General features: G+C 42.0%; 1 protein-coding gene across 1 annotated transcript in view; it reads right to left on the bottom strand.

Annotated features, from left to right (window-relative positions):
* Positions 1-11,174: 11,174 nt before the first annotated feature.
* Positions 11,175-24,432, bottom strand: part of LOC109903279 (uncharacterized protein C14orf132) — a 46,657-nt gene continuing 33,399 nt past the window's right edge. Inside the window, exon 2 of the mRNA XM_020499909.2 lies at positions 11,175-13,547. Within this exon, the coding sequence (XP_020355498.1) occupies positions 13,314-13,547 (234 nt within the window). The 3' untranslated portion in view covers positions 11,175-13,313. The remainder of the gene's footprint in view (positions 13,548-24,432) is intronic.

Raw genomic sequence — 24,432 nt, 5'->3', positions numbered from 1 at the left:
CGGAAGGAGAAGATACCGATTTGGTCGAGGATATAATTATAACGCCATTCTCAAGACAAACTTTTCAATAAAAGTTAGACATTGTCAGGAGAGGTCGACGGCCGACGCTACAAAGCCTGTCACAGGTGGGAAAGGGGTTCGTTCGCCACTTTCAAAGTTCCAACTACGAGCGCTATCAATGGCTCACAGGCTCCGAGAAGCACTGAAAACTGTACTGCTGGGAATGCCTATTATTTGCAAGTGATCGATTTGGTGTTTGGAGCCACACTGGCTTTGCAAACCTGAGTTGTCTAACCAAGGCAGCAACGAGACACCAAAGTACGGCTGGGCACTTACAAGCAATGGTGCTTTTGAAAACTTTTGGGGACACCCGAGTGGATCTACAGCTCAACGAACAAGCGCGCAGGGCAACGAAGTTGCACAATGAAAAGGTATTGTACTCTTCCCCTGCAATTCTCTGAATAAAAATGTCAATTTCAAGGTGATGCAACGCCTGGTTATACTGCGTTTCTGTCTAAATGTATAGTGTCTAGAGCCATGGCATCATAATGATTGTAATAAGAGGTGGATTAATTCGGGTGGGACTGTGTAGGACTTTACTGAAGGCCCAGGCCCCAGGCCCACGGCACGCCACTGAATTTAAGTTATTTCAAGCCTGGTCAAGGTGGTCAACAAAGTGAACAGATTAGATTTGATCTGTGGTTTGTGTCAACCAACTGTGACAAACCTACCAACTTTATCGCTCCATTTAGAAATTTGATGCATTACATCCACGACACCTGAGCTGTGCTTATTTTTTTTATACATGTATTGAACCTTAATTTAACTAGGCAAGTCAGTTAAGAACAAATTCTTATTTATAATGATGGCCTACCCTGGCAAAACCCTAATGTGAGTGACGCTGGGCCAATTGTGCACCTCCCTGTGGGACTCCCAATCACAGCTGGTTGTGATACAGCCTGGAATTGAACCAGGGTCTATAGTGATGCCTCTAGCACTGAGATGCAGTGCCTTAGTCCGCTGCACCACTCGGGAGACCAAACCTAGTTCAGTCTGCTTATATTGCAAAACAAAAACTTCTTATGGCTTGGGGGCAGTATTGAGTAGCTTGGATGAATAAGGTGCCCAGAATAAACTGCCTGCTACTCAGGCCCAGAAGCTAAGATATGCATATTAGTAGATTTCAATAGAAAACACTCTGAAGTTTCTAAAACAGTTTGAATGATGTCTGTGAGTAAAACAGAACTCATACGGCAGGCAAAAACCGGAGAAAAAATCCAACCAGGAAGTGGGAAATCTTGAGGTTCGTAGTTTTTCAACTATTTGCCTATCCAAGATACAGTGTAAATTTGGTCCGATTGCACTTCCCAAGGCTTCCACTAGATGTCAACAGTCTTTAGAACCTTGTTCGAGGCTTCTACTGTGAAGGAGGAGAGAATGAGAGTTGATTGAGTAAGGTCTGCCAGAGTGCCATGAGCTCATCCAGGCGCGCTCCCATGAGAGGTAGCTACGTTTCTAAAGACAAATGAATTCTCCGGTTGAAACATTATTGAAGATTTATGTTAAAAACATCATAAAGATTGATTCTATCTTGACATGTTGACATCCAAATTAACATGTTTCAAATTGACATGTTTCTACATGTTTCTACGAACTGTAATGGAATTGTTTGACTTCGTCTGGCCTGCGCGTTGTGAATTTGATTTTGTGAACTAAAGGCACGAACAAAAAGGAGGTATTTGGACATAAATGATGGACTTTATCGAACAAAAACATTTATTGTGGAACTGGGATTCCTGGGAGTGCATTCTGTAGAAGATCATCAAAGGTAAGTGAATATTTATTATGCTATTTCTGACTTCTGTTGACTCCACAACATGGCGGATATCTGTATGGCTTGTTGTTGTGTCTGAGTGCCGTACTCAGATTATTGCATGGTGTGCTTTCTTGGTAAAGCTTTTTTGAAATCTGACACAGCGGTTGTATTAAGGAGAAGTTTATCTAAAGTTCCATGCGTAACACTTGTATTTTCATCAACATTTATGATGAGTATTTCTGTAAATTGATGTGGCTCTCTGCAAAATCACCGGATGTTTTGGAAGCAAAACATTACTGAACGTAACGCGCCAATGTAAACTGAGATTTTTGGATATAAATATGAACTTTATCGAACAAAACAAAACATACATGTATTGTGTAACATGAAGTCCTATGAGTGTCATCTGATGAAGATCATCAAAGGTTAGTGATTCATTTTATCTTTATTTCTGCTTTTTGTGACTCCTCTTTGGCTAGAAAATGGCTGTTTTTCTGTGACTAGGTACTGACCTAACATAATCGTTTGGTGTGCTTTCGTCGTAAAGCCTTTTTGAAACCGGACACTGTGGTGGGATTAACAACAAGTTTATCTTTAAAATGGTGTAAAATACTTGTATGTTTGAGGAATTCTAATTATGAGATTTCTGTTATTTGAATTTGGCGCCCTGCACTTTCACTGGCTGTTGACATATCGATCCCTTTAGTGGGATCTAAGCCATAAGGCGGCTTTAACTTACACTAATACATCAAAAGTGTGAGATAGGAACGGAAAACACCAGAATGCACAAAACAGCAGAAATGACTGATATCACAAACAATCAATCTCACCTGCTCTCTGTGTGAGTATCAGCTCGACATTAATCACAGAGGATAGAAATGGACAGAGCATTATTGTCATTCCGCCAATTTGTTGCCTTTTGAGAAGAGTATTTTGGGCAAAACAAACGTTTGATTTCACCTAATTGAAACATTCTGTCATAAAGAGCACATGTTCAACTTAATAAAAAATATGTTTTCCCATCTCAAGAGGTTAAATTTAAAAAAAGACTATAGTAAGGGCCAAACAAAGTTACAGGGTTGACCGTAATAGGGTTGACGATTTAATCTTAAATCAGTCATTAATTCCCTTGTGACTGGGGGAATAGAAGCTTGTTATGTGCAACAGGGAGTGGTAATTATATGCAACCTTCACAAAAACATTTAATTGCTAAAACATGTCCAGCTTGTCTATCTATGGGCAACAGAGTTGACATGTTATGTTCAACCTGCTCAGTGTTCCACCACAAAACACCAGAAAATGTCCAAAATGAGTAGAACCAGCTCACCTGCTTTCACTCTATGATTTGACTATTAGATGTTCAATGTCTCTTTTGATAAATATATTTAACTAGGCAGTTCATTAAGAACAAATTCTTATTTCCAATATTGGCCCACAATGATGATGAAACTTAGAGACATTTTGGATTAAGTGTGTTGAAATCTTCCTAGAAATGAAATTCCTAGAAACAAATCTGTGATAGTTATTTTGTTTTCCGTCTGTGCTCTCTGTAGAGGTGCAGCTGCGGGCTGAGGTGCTGGAGAGGTCAGATGAATATTTTCTGAAAGGGCTGCCTCGTCATAAATCCACCTCTCCTTTGAAGGACATTTTCTTTTTGGGTTGACTGACAGAGATAGATACTGTACCTTCTCAACCCTGAGAGCAGAGAGCTGCAGCCAGCGACTTTTACCAGGTGCATATTCACATTCACATTCTAAGAATATGGCCCAGGCTTTTTGTGACATACAGACATTGCTGAGCTCATACACTATATATACAACAGTATGTGGACACCCCTTCAAGTGAGTGGATTTGGATATTTCAGCCACATCCCATTTCTGACAGGTGTATAAAATCGAGCACACAGCCATGCAAACTCCATAGACAAACATTGGCAGTGGAATGGCCTTACTGAAGAGCTCAGTGACTTTCAACCTGACACCTTCATAGGATATCACCTTTCCAACAACTCAGTTTGTAAAATGTCTGCCTTGCTAGAGCTGCCCTGGTCAGCTGTAAGTCGTGTTATTGTGAAGTGGAAAAATCCAGGAGCAACAATGGCTCAGCCACGAAGTGGTAGGCCAGACAAGCTCACAAAACGGGACAGCCGAATGCCAAACTGCTTCTGGAAGTAACGTCAGCACACAGACTGTTTGTCGGGAGCTTCATGAAATGGGTTTTCATGGCCGAGCAGCTGCACACAAGTCTAAGATCACCATGTGCAATGCCAAGCGTAATGCTCGCCGTACTGGAGTGGTGTAAAGCTCGCCGGACTCTGGAGCAGTGTAAATGCGTTCTCTGGAGTGATGAATCACTCTTCACCATCTGGCAGTCCAACGGACTATTCTGGGCTTGGCAGATGCCAGGATGTTGCTACCGGCCCCAATGCATAGTGCTAACTGTAAAGTTTGGTGGATGAGGAATAATGGTCTGGGGCTGTTTTTCGTGGTTTGGGCTAGGCCCCTTAGTTCCAGGCGAAATCTTAACTCTCCAGCATACAATGACATTTTGGATGATTCTGTGCTTCAAACTTTGTGGCAACAGTTTGGGGAAGGCCCTTTCCTGTTTCAGCATGACAATTCCTCTGTGCACAAAGTGAAGTCCATACAGAAATGTTTTGTTGAGATCGATGTGGAAGAACTTGACTGGCCTGCACAGAGCCCTGGCCTCAACCCCATCGAACACCTTTGGGATGAAAAGGGTACACCGACCGCGAGCCAGGCCTAATCACCCAACATCAGTGCCCAACCTCACTAATGCTCTTGTGGCTGGTCCCCGCAGCAATTTTCCAACATCTAGTGGAAAGCCTTCCCACAAGAGTGGAGGCTGTTAATGCAGCAAAGGAGGGACCAACTCCATATTAATGGCCATGCTTTTGGAATGATATGTTTGATGAGCAGGTATCCACATACTTTTGATCATGTAGTGTATTAATGACCAATTTAAATGATGCAGTCTCAATGGGCATGGGGGAAGGAAATGGCTAGAGTGGCAGTGGGATACACAAAAAATAATCCAATTCCATTCCCTCCTTCTCCCTCTCTCTGTTATAGCTGGCACATCATTTACCATTACTTGAGTTTGGGAGAAAATAAGCAGAGCTTAATGTAGAAATGGATTAGAACTCCCTCTCGTGTTTTTTTTACACACCCTTTTTCTCCCCAATTTCGATCTTGTCTCAACTCCCCAATGGGCTCAGGAGAGGCGTAGATGGAGTCACGCATCCTCCGAAACATGACCCGCCTTTCCTTAACACCAGTCAGCTTAACCCAGAAGCCAATGTGTCGGAAACACAGTTCAACTGACGACCAGAGTAAGCCTGCAGGCACCTGGACAACCACAAGGAGTCGCTAGGGCGCGATGAGCCAAGTAAAGTCCCCCGGCCAAACCCTCCCCTAACCCGGACGCTGGGCCAATTGTATGCCGTCCTATGCGACTCCCGGCTATGGCTGTTTATGGCACAGCCCGGGAATGAATCCGTGTCTGTAGTGTTTTTAATGACAGTACAAAATCTGTCCCCAGACAAATTCATCATGAGAGAATCTTTCAATTAATGTAGGACAAATCTGTCTCAGAGGGATAAATGACCTAATTGGATCTATTTGAAAACACAGCTTCAGTTGACTTCTCCATGTCCAACTTTGCAAAGCATGTAATTAATCATGAATAATTCTGTTTAGCACCATTATAATTCAACATTTTCAACGCGGCAGAGGCTTCAGCGGCAGAGGCTTCAGCTCTTTATCTATAACACGTTCATAAGATTTGACTCTAGTACTGTACCTCTCACTGTTGCTTTGCACCACACCTGAAAGTAATCCAGTTTTGCCATCCATCCATCCACCCACCCACTCACCCAACCCCCCCCCCCCCCCTCTCAATCCCCTGACACACTTCATCATCAAGTATGGCTCCATTCCGGTCCAACTCTCGATTAAAAAACTGACAGGCAGCTGTCAGTAAATCACCAAGCCATCGTACCGAACAATGACTTTATCACTTCTGCCTATTCAAGCAGTTAACTGTAATAACATGTATCATATGCACGTCAAGGCAGATTATAGATTATGCAACTGCCAACACAATTACAACTCCTCTGGCACACTGTGAAACATTTCCTGTTGCTTTTAATCATTCTGACTATTCAACACGATGGCATTAAGATTCAGATTTCCAGTCAATGCAGCACAATGCTAGTTATAAATCTGTCTTTGGCGAAATGAGGGAGGGGTTGACAGGTGAAAGCCCTCTGTGGATGATGATGGTGACAGGTCCTGTGGGATCAGGATCTAGTAATGGGATTCAGTTGTTACCCCAACTCAGGGAGGTTAAGGGTCAGAGAGAGAGAGAGAGAGAAGGCTGTGACCCAAATCGTACTCTATTCCCTATTTAGTGCACTACTTTTGACCAGGGTCTTTAGGCTGGTAAAAAGTAGTGCACTATATAGGGAAGAGGGTGCCATTTGGGACACAGACAAACTCAGGCCATTAATCCAGAGCCACTTACCTCATTCACTTGTCCCAGTGTTGTAATGGTGAAGGCATGAGGTGAACTCATGCCCTCCTCCACTCACCTGGGGCTGCCATTCAATCAGGAGCTCCGGTCAGAGCTCTCCACCAACACTGCCAGGTCGGGTCAATGTTGTACTACTGCCTGATTGCACGTAATGAGTCTGGGAAGCCCTGAATGGGAGTCAGTGTCAAGTGTTTGAATTCAGCCTCCTGATAATCAAATCAAAGTTTATTTGTCTCATGTGCCGAATACAACAGTAGACCTTACATCCTTACACCTTACATCTATAAGTACCTAGGTGTCTGGCTAGACTGTAAACTCTCCTTCCAGACTCATATCAAACATCTCCAATCGAAAATCAAATCAAGAGTCGGCTTTCTATTCCGCAACAAAGCCTCCTTCACTCACGCCGCCAAACTTACCCTAGTAAAACTGACTATCCTACCGATCCTCGACTTCGGCGACGTCATCTACAAAATTGCTGCCAACACTCTACTCAGCAAACTGGATGCAGTTTATCACAGTGCCATCCATTTTGTCACTAAAGCACCTTATACCACCCACCACTGCGACTTGTATGCTCTAGTCGGCTGGCCCTCGCTACATATTCGTCACCAGACCCACTGGCTCCAGGTCATCTACAAGTCCATGCTAGGTAAAGCTCCGCCTTATCTCAGTTCACTGGTCACGATGGCAACACCCATCCGTAGCACGCGCTCCAGCAGGTGTATCTCACTGATCATCCCTAAAGCCAACACCTCATTTGGCCGCCTTTCGTTCCAGTACTCTGCTGCCTGTGACTGGAACGAATTGCAAAAATCGCTGAAGTTGGAGACTTTTATCTCCCTCACCAACTTCAAACATCTGCTATCTGAGCAGCTAACCGATCGCTGCAGCTGTACATAGTCTATTGGTAAATAGCCCACCCATTTTCACCTACCTCATCCCCATACTGTTTTTATTTATTTACTTTTCTGCTCTTTTGCACACCAATATCTCTACCTGTACATGACCATCTGATCATTTATCACTCCAGTGTTAATCTGCAAAATTGTAATTATTTGCTTACCTCCTCATGCCTTTTTGCACACAATGTGTATAGACTCCCCCTTTTTTTTCTACTGTGTTATTGACTTGTTAATTGTTTACTCCATGTGTAACTCTGTGTTGTCTGTTCACACTGCTATGCTTTATCTTGGCCAGGTCGCAGTTGCAAATGAGAACTTGTTCTCAACTAGCCTACCTGGTTAAATAAAGGTGAAAAAAAAAAGTTGTCCTGTGTAAATTTAAGTATGCTCTCTCTAATTCTCTCTTTATTTCTCTCTCTCGGAGGACCTGAGCCCTAGGACCATGCCTCAGGACTACCTGGCATGATGACTCCGTGCTGTCCCCAGTGGCTCCGTGCTGTCCCCAGTGGCAATGGAATCCTGACCTGTTCACCAGACGTGCAACCTGTCCCAGACCTATTATTTGACCATGCTGGTCATTTATGAACATTTGAACATCTAGGCCATGTTCTGTTATAATCTCCACCCGGCACAGCCAGAAGAGGACTGACCACCCCTCATAGCCTGGTTCCTCTCTAGGTTTCTTCCTAGGTTTTGGCCTTTCTAGGGAGTTTTTCCTAGCCAACGTGCTTCAACACCTGCATTGCTTGCTGTTTGGGGTTTTAGGCTGGGTTTCTGTACAGCACTTTGAGATATCAGCTGATGTATGAAGGGCTATATAAATACATTTGATTTGAGTACAGGAGGGGACTGAGCACGCACCCTTGGGGAGCTCCAGTGTTGAGTATCAGATGTGTTGCAACCTACCTTCACCACCTGGGGGCGGCCTGTCAGGAAGTCCAGGATACAGTTGCAGATGGAGGTGTTTAGTCCCAGGATTCTTAGCTTAGTGATGAGCTTTGAGGGTACTATGGTGTTGAACGCTGAGTTGTAGTCATTGAATAGCATTCTCACATAAGTGTTCCTTTTGTCCAGGTGGGAAAGGGCATTGTGGAGTGCAATAGAGAATGCATCATCTGTGGATCTGGATAAATTAGTAGCAGATACTGTGCCTGTGTACAGTATGCTGTCTACTATACAGTATACTATACCTGTCTCTACATTTGAGATCTAGAATAGAGGGAGTGTATTGACTATGCTGTGAAAAAAGTATGTGGAGACTGAGATTGATTTGCGGTGTGTCCGTGCCTTTTCCCCCAGTTTCCCTGACAGAGTGGGTTTGAGAAGGAGGCCTGGAAATGGGAACCAGAGACAACAAGGGTGAGTAACGCCTCATTATGATGGGAGCTAAATATTCCTGTAAGCCTCCTCATGCCCAAGTTACAACCCACTCACAACCTCAGCGACAAGAAACACATTGATGATAATGATCTGAAAATACATGAATCACTTCTTCCTGGGAGCAGAGTTGTATGGTAGGGCATATGTATGTAACATAGCATACACATGTTAATATATGATTATGTTATGTCACTTGTAGCTTCAGCAGTGCGGCTGTGGGGAGGAAAGGGAAAAGACCCCTGTGCTTCTGCCCCTATCTCTGAGCTGACACAGTTTGACAAGATGTGTCCGAGGCATTTGGCACACATTAGCATATTCAACACCTCACTGCTGAGCTGTCAGCCGGGATTGGACAGGAGAGAGCTGGAGTGGTGCACCCTGGGACAACAAGGGTGGTTTCCTAGCAGCATGCACTCAGACCTCCTCCACTACTATACCTTCAGACAGATTCATCTAACCCAAGGCTCAAATTAACCCACGTTATTATCTACTATTAATTCACTATGGGAGCACTGTGGTGAGCAGCCTCATCAGCAACAAACACACTGTGGTGGAGGAAGTAGAGTAGACAAAGCTGAATGCCATGCATGTACACCTGCAAGCACCATCATTATCATCTATTAACATAGATTAGCATTCGCCAGGTCAGTGGTTATCTTCTTCATCTGATTGGTTCTAAAGGGGCTTTTGAGGGAATGGAACTGGCGAGTATGGCTAGCCTTCTGGGTGTTTCTCCACACTGTGTGGGTAGATTTATACAGTGCAGTGTGAGGACCAGCAACGGGTTAAAAGGAAAAGGAAAGGGTGAGCAGAGATCATCCACAGCTGACTTTACTCCTCCACTTCCTTTCCTTATGATGTGGATTTTGAAAAGCCCGTGGCTGTGTGAGGCTAAAGCAGATTCAGATATTAAGTAGACTGACTGACTGTAGTGGTCGGGGGAGGACATTCAGATTACCCAGGCATGGAGGGGTCTTAGGAATGAAGTTGCAGGGCATTGTGGGGGTGATCTCTTAATACGCTTCTTCTGTGCTAATTTCTGACCTGGCATCAAATGGATTTTCTACAGCACCTTGAGCATAAAGGTCTCTCTACCTGAGTCAGAGGGACTCGAATCATACAGCCTTATAACAATATGTAATGTACTTGAGTAGTATGTACTTGAATGGCAAATCTATTGTTTCAGATGTGCTGTTAACATATCTGAGTTAAAGGGTAATTAGTGATATGACAATGTTATTGCATAGCTGTAAACATTTTCATGTAAACACAATTTACAATTATGTTCCTATTCCTAATTATATGAATGACTACTACTCAGCCTAGCCAATATCCAGAGTCTACTATAGAGACATCTATTACAACAAAGTAAAACGAGGCAACTTCTCCAATTTTCAGGGAAGGAATGACAGTGGATCTCATCTAGACATAGATATATACAACCTGTGCCTGTGTAAGAGTGAGTGATGGTACAATGCTTGTCTTGCATCAATCTCACCTGGGGGCACAGTATCCACTAGTAATCAGTGCTAGTGCGTATACCTTCAGTAGGAAGCAGTGCCAGTGCATATACCTTCAGTAGGGAGCAGTTTCAGTGCATATACCTTCAGTAGGAAGCAGTGCCAGTGCATATACCTTCAGTAGGAAGCAGTGCCAGTGCATATACCTTCAGTAGGAAGCAGTGCCAGTGCATATACCTTCAGTAGGAAGCAGTGCCAGTGCATATACCTTCAGTAGGAAGCAGTGCCAGTGCATATACCTTCAGTAGGGAGCAGTTTCAGTGCATATACCTTCAGTAGGAAGCAGTGCCAGTGCATATACCTTCAGTATGAAGCAGTGCCAGTGCATATACCTTCAGTAGGGAGCAGTTTCAGTGCATATACCTTCAGTAGGAAGCAGTGCCAGTGCATATACCTTCAGTAGGAAGCAGTGCTAGTGCATATACCTTCAGTAGGGAGCAGTGCCAGTGCATATACCTTCCGTAGGAAGCAGTGCCAGTGCATATACCTTCAGTAGGAAGCAGTGCCAGGAGCTTGTCTCTGAGAACAAATGCATCATCTGTCAGGCTTTTGTCCCACAAACACACTGAAAAGCCTATCTCTACTAATGTGATATATTGTGTTATGCATAGGGTATGGGTTTCATTCAATCCGTATTGCAGAAGTTCAGTGCGATAGTGCGCTTGACATTTTAAGGTAATTTCCAATTGAGCCGACATACCGTATGCAGCGTTTACCGTGATTGCGGTCTCCGTGAACACAGGAACATTGCCTTTAAATGTCAATCGTGCTTTAGCGCTGAACTTCAGCGTTACGGATTGAATCGAACCCTAAATCTTATGGTGAGATCTCTATTAATTTCCCCCCAGTGTACATTTTGCTCAGAAGCTGTTACATTTAACACTCTCGCAATACATATGAGTGCCACTGTACAGTGGTAAAAGTAACACTTCTGTTGATGCGTTTCCCTGTTGGATTGAATGGGACATTTTTCATGCAATAAGGATTTATGTAGACATATACAGCAATCCTGAAACTTTAATAGTAATAGATGTTCTTACAAAAAATAACATTGTGTAATTTATGTGAATTACAACATTGCTAAACACTCACACATTCACCTCTTATTATAAAATAAAATAACGGTCTTTGGAAGACCTTATCTCAACATTATATTATTACCTCCTAATTTGGGGATTTAAATATTACAATTTGTTGGAAGTTCTATCATAGTTGGATAATGTAAGTAAGTTCTTTGCGTATGTTGTAGAAATACTAATATGTAGTGTATACCATGACATGAGAAACCCTCTACAACCTTTTACAGTAGATAGTCTTACTACAAAGTCTTATTTTATCAAGATCACATAAGAAATATAATTGAATACTAACAGCCCCTACCCAGATCCTTAAATAGGTTATCGATAACACTATGTGATGCCCTGTAGCTTAAAATAATATATCATGTTACATAAACATGTCAAAAAGGTTGATGGAATACATTTTCCCACTGGGCACACACTGGTTGAATCAACGTTGTTTTAGTTTCAATGACGTCTGTGCACAGTGGGTTGACATTCTGCATCAGTTCAAGAGTGGGGGATGTATACACAAGGAAATGGCTATTCACTTCAGCATCCAAATGTTATTCATAATTCATTAGATAATGTGGCTGATATAACTCACTGGCTATAATAGAGAACTTGGCTGAAATAGATGTTTATTACTGTCGCTCAGATAATTACACTTACAGCTTATGAGGCAAGCCAGACAACATTCAAGAACAACCGTCTCCTTGAAAGAAGACAAGAAAATCAAGAAAGGAGCGACTCTTTCCTGTATCAGCTCTTCTCAGCGGAACAGAAAGCTTAGAGGCTGAGATTGAGCATGTTTTTATCAAACCATCACATTTACCAAGCAATCTCCATCATCATTTCGTGGGTATTGTATGTTCTTTTCAGTTCCGTTCTAGACAGAAATCAGTCAATCATTTTGATACAAACTCATAGAACTGTCACTGTGATAACCTAAAGAAATTATCTCCCTGACATCTATGTACACTAGAATGTGTGTTGTGGTGACACCAGGGGCCTCGCTCGCGTCTTGAAAAGAGCCTGTTAACATTCTCAATTAAGGGACGTGGACTAATCGCCATTGTAACTGTTTTTGGACATACCGCAGCACAAAGCTATTTCACTGAACAGTTCTGAATGTAAAGAACCCAGCTTGAAGGAAACTTGAAGGAAAGACTCCAAAGAAGGTAGCTAAATAACAATTAAGATTTGACAAAATAAAGCTGTACAGTATTTTTCCTGCTCATGTAAACTGTGCTTATATCTTTCAAGTCTGCCTCGGTTGTATACTGAGGTTTGTTGTAAAAAAGTGAAATGTCTTTTATAGATGTATGGTTTAGTGTAATAAATAATGTTTCAGACTAAGAATTTTCTGTTGTGATCAGAGTAAATTAGACGGTGAGTGATTGTCTTTATTGGACCATAAACGGGTGTGGCATTGCTAAAGAAACTAAGAAGCAATAACAGTTGGCGGATCCAAAAGGATGATGCAGGAATGTTTCATTAAAGCCAGTGTCCGTTGGTCCATTTTCTGTCGATATTATAAAGGAAAGCTAATACTTTGAGCCTTCCTTTGGCAGAACAGATAACAGGCTGTAAGAAGCTGAGCACATGGCTAATGCAGAAGTAATCCCAGAGTCCCATAAATGTTTTAAGAGTCACGTCTCTGTTCATCCCAATAATTAAGCAGCACTCCTCTTAATTGCCTCTCTTCTATCTGGGGGACATTTTAAGATGGTCCAGTTCACCTTGTATGTATCTGTAAGCCCCTTCAGCCCCACAATGCAACACAACAACATTCAGGAGCATGATGTCCACTGAAAATTAGGCAACTAAAGTTGAAAATACCCTTCTGCCTCCAGTTGAACTTGCGTACTGTGTATACTGTTCATGTCCTGAAACTTTAGGATTTTTCTATTGAAAGTGAATGATGCTGAAGGTTCAACTATAGAACCCCCACACTATACTCAGCATCCCAGAACCCTTTGATAATTCAGTATGTGATATTTGTCCTTTGCCTTTTATCACGTTCCCCCATGGGGAGGCTCTCTAATTTTTGGCTAGGTGGGCGTCAAGGAGAGGTGGATCAGAAGGTGAATGCGTAGACCACTCCCACCACCACAATGTTGCCGATAGTAGCGATGATGGCAATCCAGAGCCAGATGGCATCACTGGACGAGGACTGGTCATCCTGCTGGGCCTGGGCTGAGGCAGCCGCAGAGGCAGCGTGGACGCTGGCCGAGGAGTTGAAGAGCGAGTGGTCGGCACTGTAGTTATCATTGGGTGAGGAGTCCATGAAGGCCCCTGTCATGACTGGGATCTGGAGGAGAGGGAGGAAGCGAGGGAGAGAAGGAGAGAGATAGAGACAGAGAATTAGAGAAGATTGAAAGGTGTTATTTGATTTCATATACAGTTTAGAGCTCTTTGCCAATAGGTACTGCACATCGATCTAACATTACAATAAAGTCCCTTATCCTGTGAGTAGGATTTGTTCTTGGGCCCTACATTAGCAAGTTAAAGCAGAACAGTATTTTAAAATAAATAGTGAACATGATATCACTGCATATTGTTGCAAATGGGAACAAGGTTTCTCAATTGTTCGGGTGGATCCCTCCTGAGCACACACAGGCGAGTTCCTACCCTGGGAAATAGGGCTTAATTAACATCAAATTAATATTTAATCTGTGGGAAGTGAGATTTTTTAAATTTATTTAACCTTTATTTAACTAGGCAAGTCAGTTAAGAACAAATTCTTACTTACAATGACAGCCAGTGGGTTAACTGCCTTGTTCAGGGGCAGAACGACAGATTTTTAACTTGTCAGCTCGGGGATTCGATCTAGCAACCTTTCTGGCCCAACGCTTTAACCTCTAGGCTACCTGCCGCCACTGATTTATTGCTTGGGACAATTAGAAGCCCTAAGAAGGCTGCTGGTTGGCAGAAAGATGGAGAATATCTGTACTGCATGTAGTGTAGGAAGCTGAGATGTGCCTGAGAACATAATAGCTCTCAAACTAGAAAACAGACTCTTCCTCTCCTCGGAGGGCTGTCGAAATAACCATGCTAAAAATACATTTGGATGAGATGATGTGGAGCAGTTGCACTATATACACCAAAACACTCTCACCCTCTCTCTGCTGGTGCTCAAATGAACACACACACACACAATAATTAATTGAAACAAAAACACACACACGCTCCTTTGAGGTCTTTCCTCGCACACAAGGAAATGTATTTTTGAAAAGCATTCCTCTGCTCACTAGCCATTGGCCTCGGTAGTGAATAATGACATGACACATCCAATTGTGTGCCAGTTAGTCCTCATGAGCATGATGGGAGCGGACATCCATGTATGGGGGAATTAGCCCGGGAGTCCCTAACCCCACTTAGTGATCACTCAGCCAGAAGTAAATACTGAGGTTGGCTGATGGATGGATGGAATACTGATCTACAGCGGTTTCATCCCATCAGAATGTGTGATGGGATGTCTGTTTAATGTGTATACTATGTACACTACCGTTCAAAAGTTTGGGGCCACTTAGAAATGTCCTTGTATTTGAAAGAAAAGCAAATTTTTTGTACATTAAAATAACATCAAATTGAACAGAAATACAGTGTAGACATTGTTAATGTTGTAAATGACTATTGTAGCTGGAAATGGCTGATTCTACATAGGCGTACAGAGGCCCATTATCAGCAACCATAAAAACACAAGTCTCAATGTCAACAGTGAAGAGGCGACTCTGGGATGCTGGCCTTCTAGGCAGAGTTGCAAAGAAAAAGCCATATCTTTTCGAGAGAAAAAAAGCCTTTTCTTTGCAACTCTGCCTAGAAGGCCAGCGTCCCGGAGTCGCCTGTTCACTGACGTTGAGACTGGTGTTTTGCGGGTACTATTTAATGAAGCTGCCAGTTGAGGACTTGTGTGGCTTCTGTTTCTCAAACTAGACACTCTAATGTACTTGTCCTCTTGCTCAGTTGTGCACCGGGGCCTCCCACTCCTCTTTCTATTCTGGTTAGGGCCAGTTTGCAATGGCACGTTGTGTTAGCTACCTTCTGTGAAAGGAGTAGTACACAGCGTTGTACAAGATCTTCAGTTTCTTGGCACTTTCTTTGCATGGAATATCCTTCAGAAAAATTATAGACTGACAATTTAGACTGACAATTTTCGGAACAAAGTTCTTTGTTTCTGTCCATTTTGAGTCTGTAATCAAACCCACAAATGCTGATACTCCAGATACTCAACTAGTCTAAAGAAGGCAATTTTTTATTGCTTCTTTAATCAGGACAACAGTTTTCAGCTGTGCTAACATAACTGCAAAAGAGTTTTCTAATGATCAATTAGCCTTTTAAAATGATAAACTTGGATTAGCTAACACAACGTGTCATTGGAACACAGGAGTGCTGGTTGCTGATAATGGGCCTCTGTACGCCTATGTATATATTCCATAAAAAATCTGCCGTTTCCAGCTACAATAGTCATTTACAACATTGACAATGTCTAACACTGTATTTCTGATCAATTTGATGTTATTATAATGGACAAAAAAAACGTTTTTCTTTCAAAACAAGGGCATTTCTAAGTGACCCCAAACTTTTGAATGGTAGTGTATGTATTTTCCACATGCACCTAAGCGTTTCTCCGTAGTGGTAGTAGTAGGTTTCACTGAGCCTAACGAGGAGTGACAAAAATCTAATCGCATAGAGACACATCAAACCCAAACACCCCGATCATGTCTCATTTCAACATAACCTTGCTTAACATGCAAGAATTGTCAAGGTTTGAAGTAAACACTGGTCCTCTCGTATCACTACTTACCCCAGCCTTATCCAAACCCGCTATTCCCCAATGCACAGGAACACGAGGCCAGCACAGAGAGTGGGAAGCATTAATGGAAAGGAAAGAGAGAAACCCTGGTATGGGGCATCCCCAAGTGGGCAATGAGGGCCATATCCAATCCATTTAATGTCAGGAAACCGATACCAGTAAACCTGCATGGGCGAGGGGCTGCGTAATAGAGCTAGTCCTATAGTCGCTGACCAGGGCCAGGCTCAGAGGAACCAAACACTGGGCAGAACTTTCCTGACCCTGCTTAAGGGTAACGGAACTGCTGGCTAAATGGCCATAGCTGGATCTATATTAACATTGCGAGCAGTTTATTAGTGCTATATCGGATAATACCAAACATACCCATTTTGCATGGTCAATGTAATATCTACAATACATTATAGAGTACAAACTATTGCTAGGTCTATAGCTAGGTAGTGTAGCGCTATAGGAAACCATACCAGTGCCGTACACCTGCTATCACACCCTGATAAATGTGGCCCATCTGTTCCTGGGATCATGCCATGATGAGGGCCCAATTAAAGTAAACGTTATGTAGAATGTTCTGTAATTGCATCCCATTAGGATATAACCACCAGGAAGTGCTCTTTATAATGGCCGCCCCCCCCCCCCCCCCCCCCCCGAAAAACTAAACAAAAACCACTCAACTGTTGAGGAGCAATAAATACATCCTTTCTGCTGTACTTTATCATCTGGTCATCTGAAATCGACTTCAGGTAGACAACAAATGGATAGCATGAGCAAATGATGTCACCTCAAATTATGTCACAGAACAATAGATTTGGCCTCTTCCATTGTGTATTGACTAAGACCAGGTGGCATTTTACCTCAGTCCACCACGGTTCTGTTCTGTCGTCCAGATTTACAACTCGAGTCTCTTTGATGTTATTTTTCTCTGCGGCCCAGCAGCATTTCATAGTAAATCTTTAACTCAATAGAATGCATGTAGCACAGTGATCCAGCCCAGCCACCTACATTATGTTCACAGTCAATCTTGCATTTCAATCAGTGGAGACTGCAGAGTGGAGGATATACATATATAAAAATAAAATATATAATATATATATATACCATAATAATGGCCGGAATGGAGGAAATGGAATGGCATGTGTTTGATACCAATCCACCAATTCCGCTCCAGCCTTTACCAAGAGCATATCCTCCCCAAGTAATGTGCCACTAACCTCCTGTGTCAATATATAGTGTTTATGCAGCTTCGTACACATGGTTAGCTAACACTTTACTGCAGGGTACACAACAACTATTTGAGAATATCCGGTCACACAAATTTCCTAGATGGCAAAGGTCCGGATGGATATTGTCATTTATCGGCATAGTAACAAACCCCCACCACGCAACCCATGCGACCCCAAATTGTTCAAACCCCTCTTGTTGGCAGAGATCAACTTTTGCCATTTTAAAGTTCATTTCCTGCAATTCTACAAATTATGCCATGTGATCTGTGTTCATATGAAACCTGAGTGACTGAACAAAACAATGGGTGCCCCCTGAGGGTCAAGGCAACTGGGGATGTAATCTGACCATGATAACTACAAGATTTGGATAGCTGGTTAGCCTAATTGACCTATTTAGCTAACATCGCCAGTAGTTGATCAACTGGAAATTTCTGACTGGTTTTAAATAGCTCTAGTGAATGACTGCCAATGCACTACCACATTTTGAAATTGCACCTTGTGCATTCTACTATTACAACTCTCAACAGCAGTACGTTGAAAGCCCGACTGAGTTCTTTTTTAGCAGACACTAATGGCGACAGCTAGTCCGACATAATATATTAACCCTGTTGTGGGTCTGGATCCGGACTGCGGTCCACCTGTTGAGTATGGCTGCTTTACTATGTAGTATTGTACTGTATTTTTTCTCTTGACCCATAAGCTTCGGCCAGACTGTGTAATAAAATTTAATGTAATTCAATGCCTCTAATCTTAGTATGACATTTTAAACTATCTCTGCACTCTTCTTGTATAGCCCTTTGAGATTGGAATTAAATTCCCTTCACTTCTTTTCGAAGTATGTTTCATTTAAATCACATACAAATATAAAAGAAACATTAAATCACGTAACACAGTTATCAGGAAACCCCGATCATCAATCAAGTTGAAAGTAATTTACTTTCACAGCTGGGATTCCAGTTATGGTGATGAGTGGAACCTTCTATTTACAAAATACCAGTCCCTCGTTGGTGATGAGCATTGGTAATTGTCAGTTGCGTGATCAACTAATTGAAAAATGTAAATGCAGAAACAACAAAAGGTGATTTCCCATTCTAGCCAGCTGAGAGGGAAGCCAATGCCTGACTCTTAGCACACACAGAAGATCATCTTTGATTAAGACTTCACTGTTATATGGGTGCAGTGTGTTTGGTGTGTGTGTGCGTGCGTGCGGGTGTGACATCTGGACAGTTATCCTTGTTCCAGTGTCTAACTCCTGACATGTGTTACTCTGTGTCTGATTCTGTGTCTGAAGTGCTCTGGTCCATGACTCCCTTGGCTGCACCACGCACTCTGTCAACAGGCAAACCAACTTAACACCCACATTTCTGACACCCGAGAAGGACACTGCTTTAAAGACAGGATGAGGCAGTAGTACAAGAGAATTGGAGGTTTTAGAGCGTAAACATTTTTCATGAGTCAGAATTTAATCCTTAATCTCTCCCAAAAAATATTCCCTCACTTCAAAATTAGGATTTAGAGAGGAGCTCAGAAAGACAGATGAGGAGAAAGTGTGTATATTGGCTTTTTTATGGTGTCTTTTCTCAATCGTCTGAAGAAGTATTCATTGTCATGAATGTATAAGACCACCTACCAAAGATCTATTCTCATCAGCAGTATACTTGAGAATTACTACAACTTTGAAAATATTTTTCTGAATTGTTTCTATTCCCTGAACACTGGTTTCACACTGCATCTCCGGATGTCTGTCTATAGTTGCCTGTTTGCCTTGAGGCATAACTTTGGGTTTTAAATATATAATAAGCAGAGCATTCTGCACCTGGAGGTCCTTCATAAGATCACTTCTAGTGGTATTTTACTCTCTTTCAGTGAGCCTCATGAATTTAAAAAGATGGCCCTGTCTCCAAACTGTTCGAATGGGAATAGCCCTGACTTGGCCTCTCACTGGAGCTATGTTGGTGGTTTGGACAGGGTATGAAAATGTGCTGACAAGTTATGGATAGTGATAGCTTTGTATTTTGACAGTGAACAGTAAAGCTGTTTATTTTTCATGGATACTCTCCTTTTCTCTCCTGTCTTTGTTTGGTTTGAGTGCTCTGGTTGTAATGATTTTCCCAAGCTGTAATGTGTTGTTTTTAGGTTCAGAAAGAACTCAGGGCACTGTAGAATAGGTCAACCAATTTATACAGTACCAGTCAAAGTTTGGACATACCTACTCATTCAAGGTTTTTAATTATTATTATTTATTTTTTTTACTATTTTCTATATTGTAGAATAGTGAAGACATCAAAACTATGAAATAACACATATGTAGTAATCAAAGAAGTGTTAAACAAATCAAAATAAGTTTTACATTTGAGATTCTTCAAAGTAGCCACCCTTACTCTTGATGACCGCTTTGCACACTGTTGGCATTCTCTCAACCATCTTCATGAGGTAGTCACCTGGAATGCATTTCAATTAACAGGTGTGCCTTATGAAAAGATCATTTGTGGAATTTCTTTCCTTCTTAATGTGTTTGAGCCAATCAGTTGTGTAGTGACATGGTAGGGGTGGTATACAGAAGATAGCCCTATTTGGAAAAAGACCAAGTCCATATTATGGCAAGAACAGCTCAAATAAGCAAAGAGAAATGACAGTCCATCATTACTTTAAGACATGAAGGTCAGACAATACGGAACATTTCTAAAACTTTGAAAGTTTCTTTAAGTGCATTCGCAAAAACTTCAGAGTTCAAGTAACCGACACATCTCAACATAAACTGTTCGAGAAGACCGAGTGAATCAGGGCTTCATGGTCTAATCGCTGCAAAGAAACCACTACTAAAGGACACCAAGAAGAAGATACTTGCTTGGGACAAGAAACACAAGCAATGGACATTAGACCATTGGAAATCTGTCCTTGGTCTGATGAGTACAAATTTGAGATTTTTTATTCCAAACACTGTGTCTTTGTGAGATGCAGAGTAGGTGAACGGATGATCTCCGCATGTGTGGTTCCCACCGTGAAGCATGGAGGAGGTGTGATGGTGTGGAGGTGCTTTGCTGGTGACATTGTCAGTGATTCATTTAGAATTCAAGGCACATCAAGGCCATCCCATCTGGTTTGCGCTTAGTGGGACTATCATTTCTATTTCAACAGGACAATGACCCAACACACCTCCAGACTGTGTAAGGGCTATTTGACCAAGAACGAGAGTGATGGAGTGCTGCATCAGATGACATGGCCTCCACAATCACCCGACCTCAACCTAATTGAGATGGTTTGGGATGAGTTGGACCACAGAGTGAAGGAAAAGTAGCCAACAAGTGCTCAGCATATGTGGGAACTCCTTCAAGACTGTTGGAAAAGCATTCCAGGTGAAGCTGGTTGAGAGAATGTCAAGAGTTTGCAAAGCTGTCATCAAGGCAAAGGGTGGATACTTTGAAGAATCTAAAATAAATATATTTGGATTTGTTTAACACTCTTTTGGTTACTACATGATTCCGTATGTGTTATTTCCTAGTTTTGATCTCTTCACTAATATTCAATGTAGAAAATAATACAAATGTAAAAAATCCTTGAATGAGACGGTGTGTCTAAACATTTGACTGGTACTGTATGTATTTTGAGAGAGAATAGTAACTGGTGGACAACTCTTTTCTGTTTGGTTTGAGTGCTCCAATTCGGACTATATGTGTTGTTGTTGGGTTCATATTAATATTCTAAAAGAAAAAAACAGGGCACTGTAGATTAGGTCATCCATAACAATGGCCACAGTACATGTCCAGAGTAATAGTGTTAAGTGCAAGTATAGAGTCATATTGCGTAATGCTGGTGTTTTTACAATGTTGATGTCATCTTTTGTCCTCCGACAAGAAACCTTTAACTCTTCACAGTGTCAAAGTCCTTTGTTTCACAAATCCTGAGCTTCTTTGTATAGAAAATTGTTGTTTTACTCATGAATAACATTAAAATGAGCTTCCTCAGCCTTTCATTCCAATAATTAAAATTACAGCAAAGCAGTTTGAGAACTGATTAAATGTTTCATTCTTCATTATGAGATACATTTTTGAAAGCTAAGACAAATGTTCTTTCTGTCTACAACTGCAATCCATTAATAATTTACAGTATATAAGCATACATTTGAATTATGTATGCGCTGGATTAAATGTGCAGCATGTGTTTTAAAGTATAGTTTACACCCAAAATCACATGTACTTTTCTCCCACACACACACACACACACACACACAGTACTTGGCATTAATTGTAATGTAGCACACTATTCCCATGTTTCTATGTGTGGATGTTAGTCATGCATTTTTTATATGATTTTTTAAACTTAAAATACGCTCACTGGAATCACTTCTCACCGGCCCTGATAAATTGGGTAAATAGACACTACTGAGAATTTCCTATACATCTAACCATTTGGTGAAAGAGCGTTTGGTCATTTCAAGTTCTTGCATACATAATACACAAACGCAGGTGCAGAATCTCGTTCCTTCTCTTGACCCTTCTTTGCCACACTCTTTGTGTACTCCTGTCTGAAAACTTATGCTGAAAACAAAACTTCACACCAGTGAAAATCCATAATATACCAGGCCATTAGAGTACCAAGGACCTGTAGGCACAGATATTCCACTCCAGAGTGCATGCAAATGAAGTGTCCTTCTTAAAAAACTGAATCCCAGGGAGCTCTGTATCCATCTTCTGCGCTGATGTCACTATGGCAGTAAAAGTGCTCTCCTTGCACTCAATGAGCTTTGTGCTTGTTGCCGGGGGGATGTGCTTAGCAACAAATAATTGCTTTTCCCGACAACCGCTGGCAGCTGACAGAAAGGTGCAGCCCCATCTCTTTAATTTCATTTTATTTAACCTTTATTTAACTAGGCAAGTCAGTTAAGAACAAATTATTATTTACAATGGACGATGCTGGGCCAATTGTGCGCCGCCCTATGGGACAACCAATCACGGCCGGTTGTGATACAGCCTAGATTCAAACCAGAGTGTCTGTAGTGACGCCTCTAGCACTGAGATGCAGTGCCTTAGACCACTCAGGAGCCCAATCTCTAAAGTGGAGAGTTTGCTCCTCTCTGATTTGACACTGCGGGGCATTAGATCATATTGCCATCCTCCTCCAATACGTCTCTTTGACTGTCAATCACATACCCAGGATGATACCCACATCTTCCCCCATCTATATCTGTTATGGCATGCTATTTTAATAAGACCTAGGGTCAAAAGGCTTTGCAGTACTGGGGAAAAGGCTGTTACGGCGGAAAAAAAACTAAAAGATGTGGGGGTGGGTTAATGCACAAAAACAGCCAAGCTAGTCGGTTATCTTGTGTGAAAGACACATTTCGGGTTGAAATCATTCAGTTGTCCAACTGACTAGGTATCCTCTTTCATTCAGGGTGCAATATTGAGATATCTCTACACAAGTAAAACTTTCTGAGGGGGCAGCTGTGCTTTGAGCTCATTGGAAATACAAAGAGCAGCCAAAAACACCGTCATCCACAGTAAGTTGCATGGCAAATAGCTTCTCCTCAGGACATTACTGTGTAGCTCTGTGACTCACGTGTGTGTACATTATTTTCATGCCTGTGATCTGTAATAGTTAAAGTGGTCAGTACTATGACAGATTGGGACATAAATTAAACCTTTCACATGATCAACTACTCATGAAGTTCCCCTTTCTAAAATGTGAGGGTTATACTTGTGCAGATGAAATTACTTCTACTACTACTATTGTGATCAGGCAATCATCCCTGAAACCATAATTATATGACAAGTGGCAGCAATGATCTTCATGTCAATGGAGAGTTGGACTGAAGAGCCACAACATGGTCATAGTCCAATTTACCCAATAAATTACTGGGAGTTTATATATAGAGTGTGCGACTCTCTTTATTTTTATAGCTTTTAGTTTATTGCCGTTAGTCAGCACCTCTACATGAAATAATTTTCTCTGGGTGTGTCCCAGCTCATGTTTTTCATAGTCCAATGACAAATATTATAGTGTTGAGATTGCAATGTGGTGTGTACACAGTTCCTTTTCAGCCGGTCACTCGGTATAACATACTATGGGGAGTCAATGACCAATCATATTCACCTGAAGAAAACTGAAATCATGCCCAAGGGACAAAATGATATCTTCCTGGAAATAATACCTGAGTTTTCATTCTTTTCCTAAATTCTTTGCTCTTCAGCTTGCCTGAAGGAAGAAGGTGTCACGTAATTTAAAAACTTTTCAAGCATACAAAGACTACGAGATGGGGCTTCGACTTAGGTGTCCGTTATGGGGAGAAAGTACTCTTCCCCTTAGATGTTGCGATTTTTGGTCTTGGTATCGGTTTTTATGTTTGCTAAAAACACACTATTTTCTGCCTTGCTTGCGTAGCCAGTACTTCCTTGCTTGAGTAAGATAAGAGTAAGTTCAAAAAGGCCTAACCAGCCGAGTTTTAACCTCCGACCGTGCCCTAGGACATCTAGTCTCACAATGAAAATTAAAGATAATCACGAGTGCTGTCCTGTTAGCCCGGGGTGGAAACACGCTCAGGAGGATTGGGGATGCTGGCTAAGGAACTTCCAGATTCCGGGGATGACATAGTATCCCTGATTGGCTCTGGAGGATTTTCAGAGTGTGAATCGGATGATATCAGTCCGGGGCTTGATATGGATTCGGCGGGGGAGAGTGAACCATTGGTGGTTAATGCGCCTTTGATGGAGCTGCGTCGTAGGGTGGCAGATCATCTGGGAGTGGGTTGTTAGTCTTCTCCCAGCAGCAGAGCTCTTCCAGGTTTGGGGAAAGGTATTTACTTCCTGTCCCTTCAGCGGTGAAGAATCGCTTATCCGTTTCAATATTTTGTCAATGAGCTAAATAAAGGCAACCTCAGATTAGTCAGCCATGCTGGTGCTACCAGGTTATAGTGAGTTCATGAATGTCAAGGGTATGGAGGAAGTGGAGCTCGTTTGCACAACACCGATGGATGAAAAGCTGGTGAGTTACTTAGCTCCAGAGGCTAACAAGGGAGCGAATCCTAGCACAGTTCTTCTGAATAAACAGTGCTGGTTCTCGGCCGATCAGCTAGACCAAGTGTACCAGACTGAGGGTGTGGTTAATGACAGGGACAGGCGGCTGTATCTGGATGATCCAGTTTCGCCAACACCGTTGTTGGGCTC

This window comes from Oncorhynchus kisutch, linkage group LG14, assembly GCF_002021735.2.
Source record: "Oncorhynchus kisutch isolate 150728-3 linkage group LG14, Okis_V2, whole genome shotgun sequence".
Taxonomy (NCBI): domain Eukaryota; kingdom Metazoa; phylum Chordata; class Actinopteri; order Salmoniformes; family Salmonidae; genus Oncorhynchus; species Oncorhynchus kisutch.
This window is presented reverse-complemented; position numbering and strand designations above follow the sequence as displayed.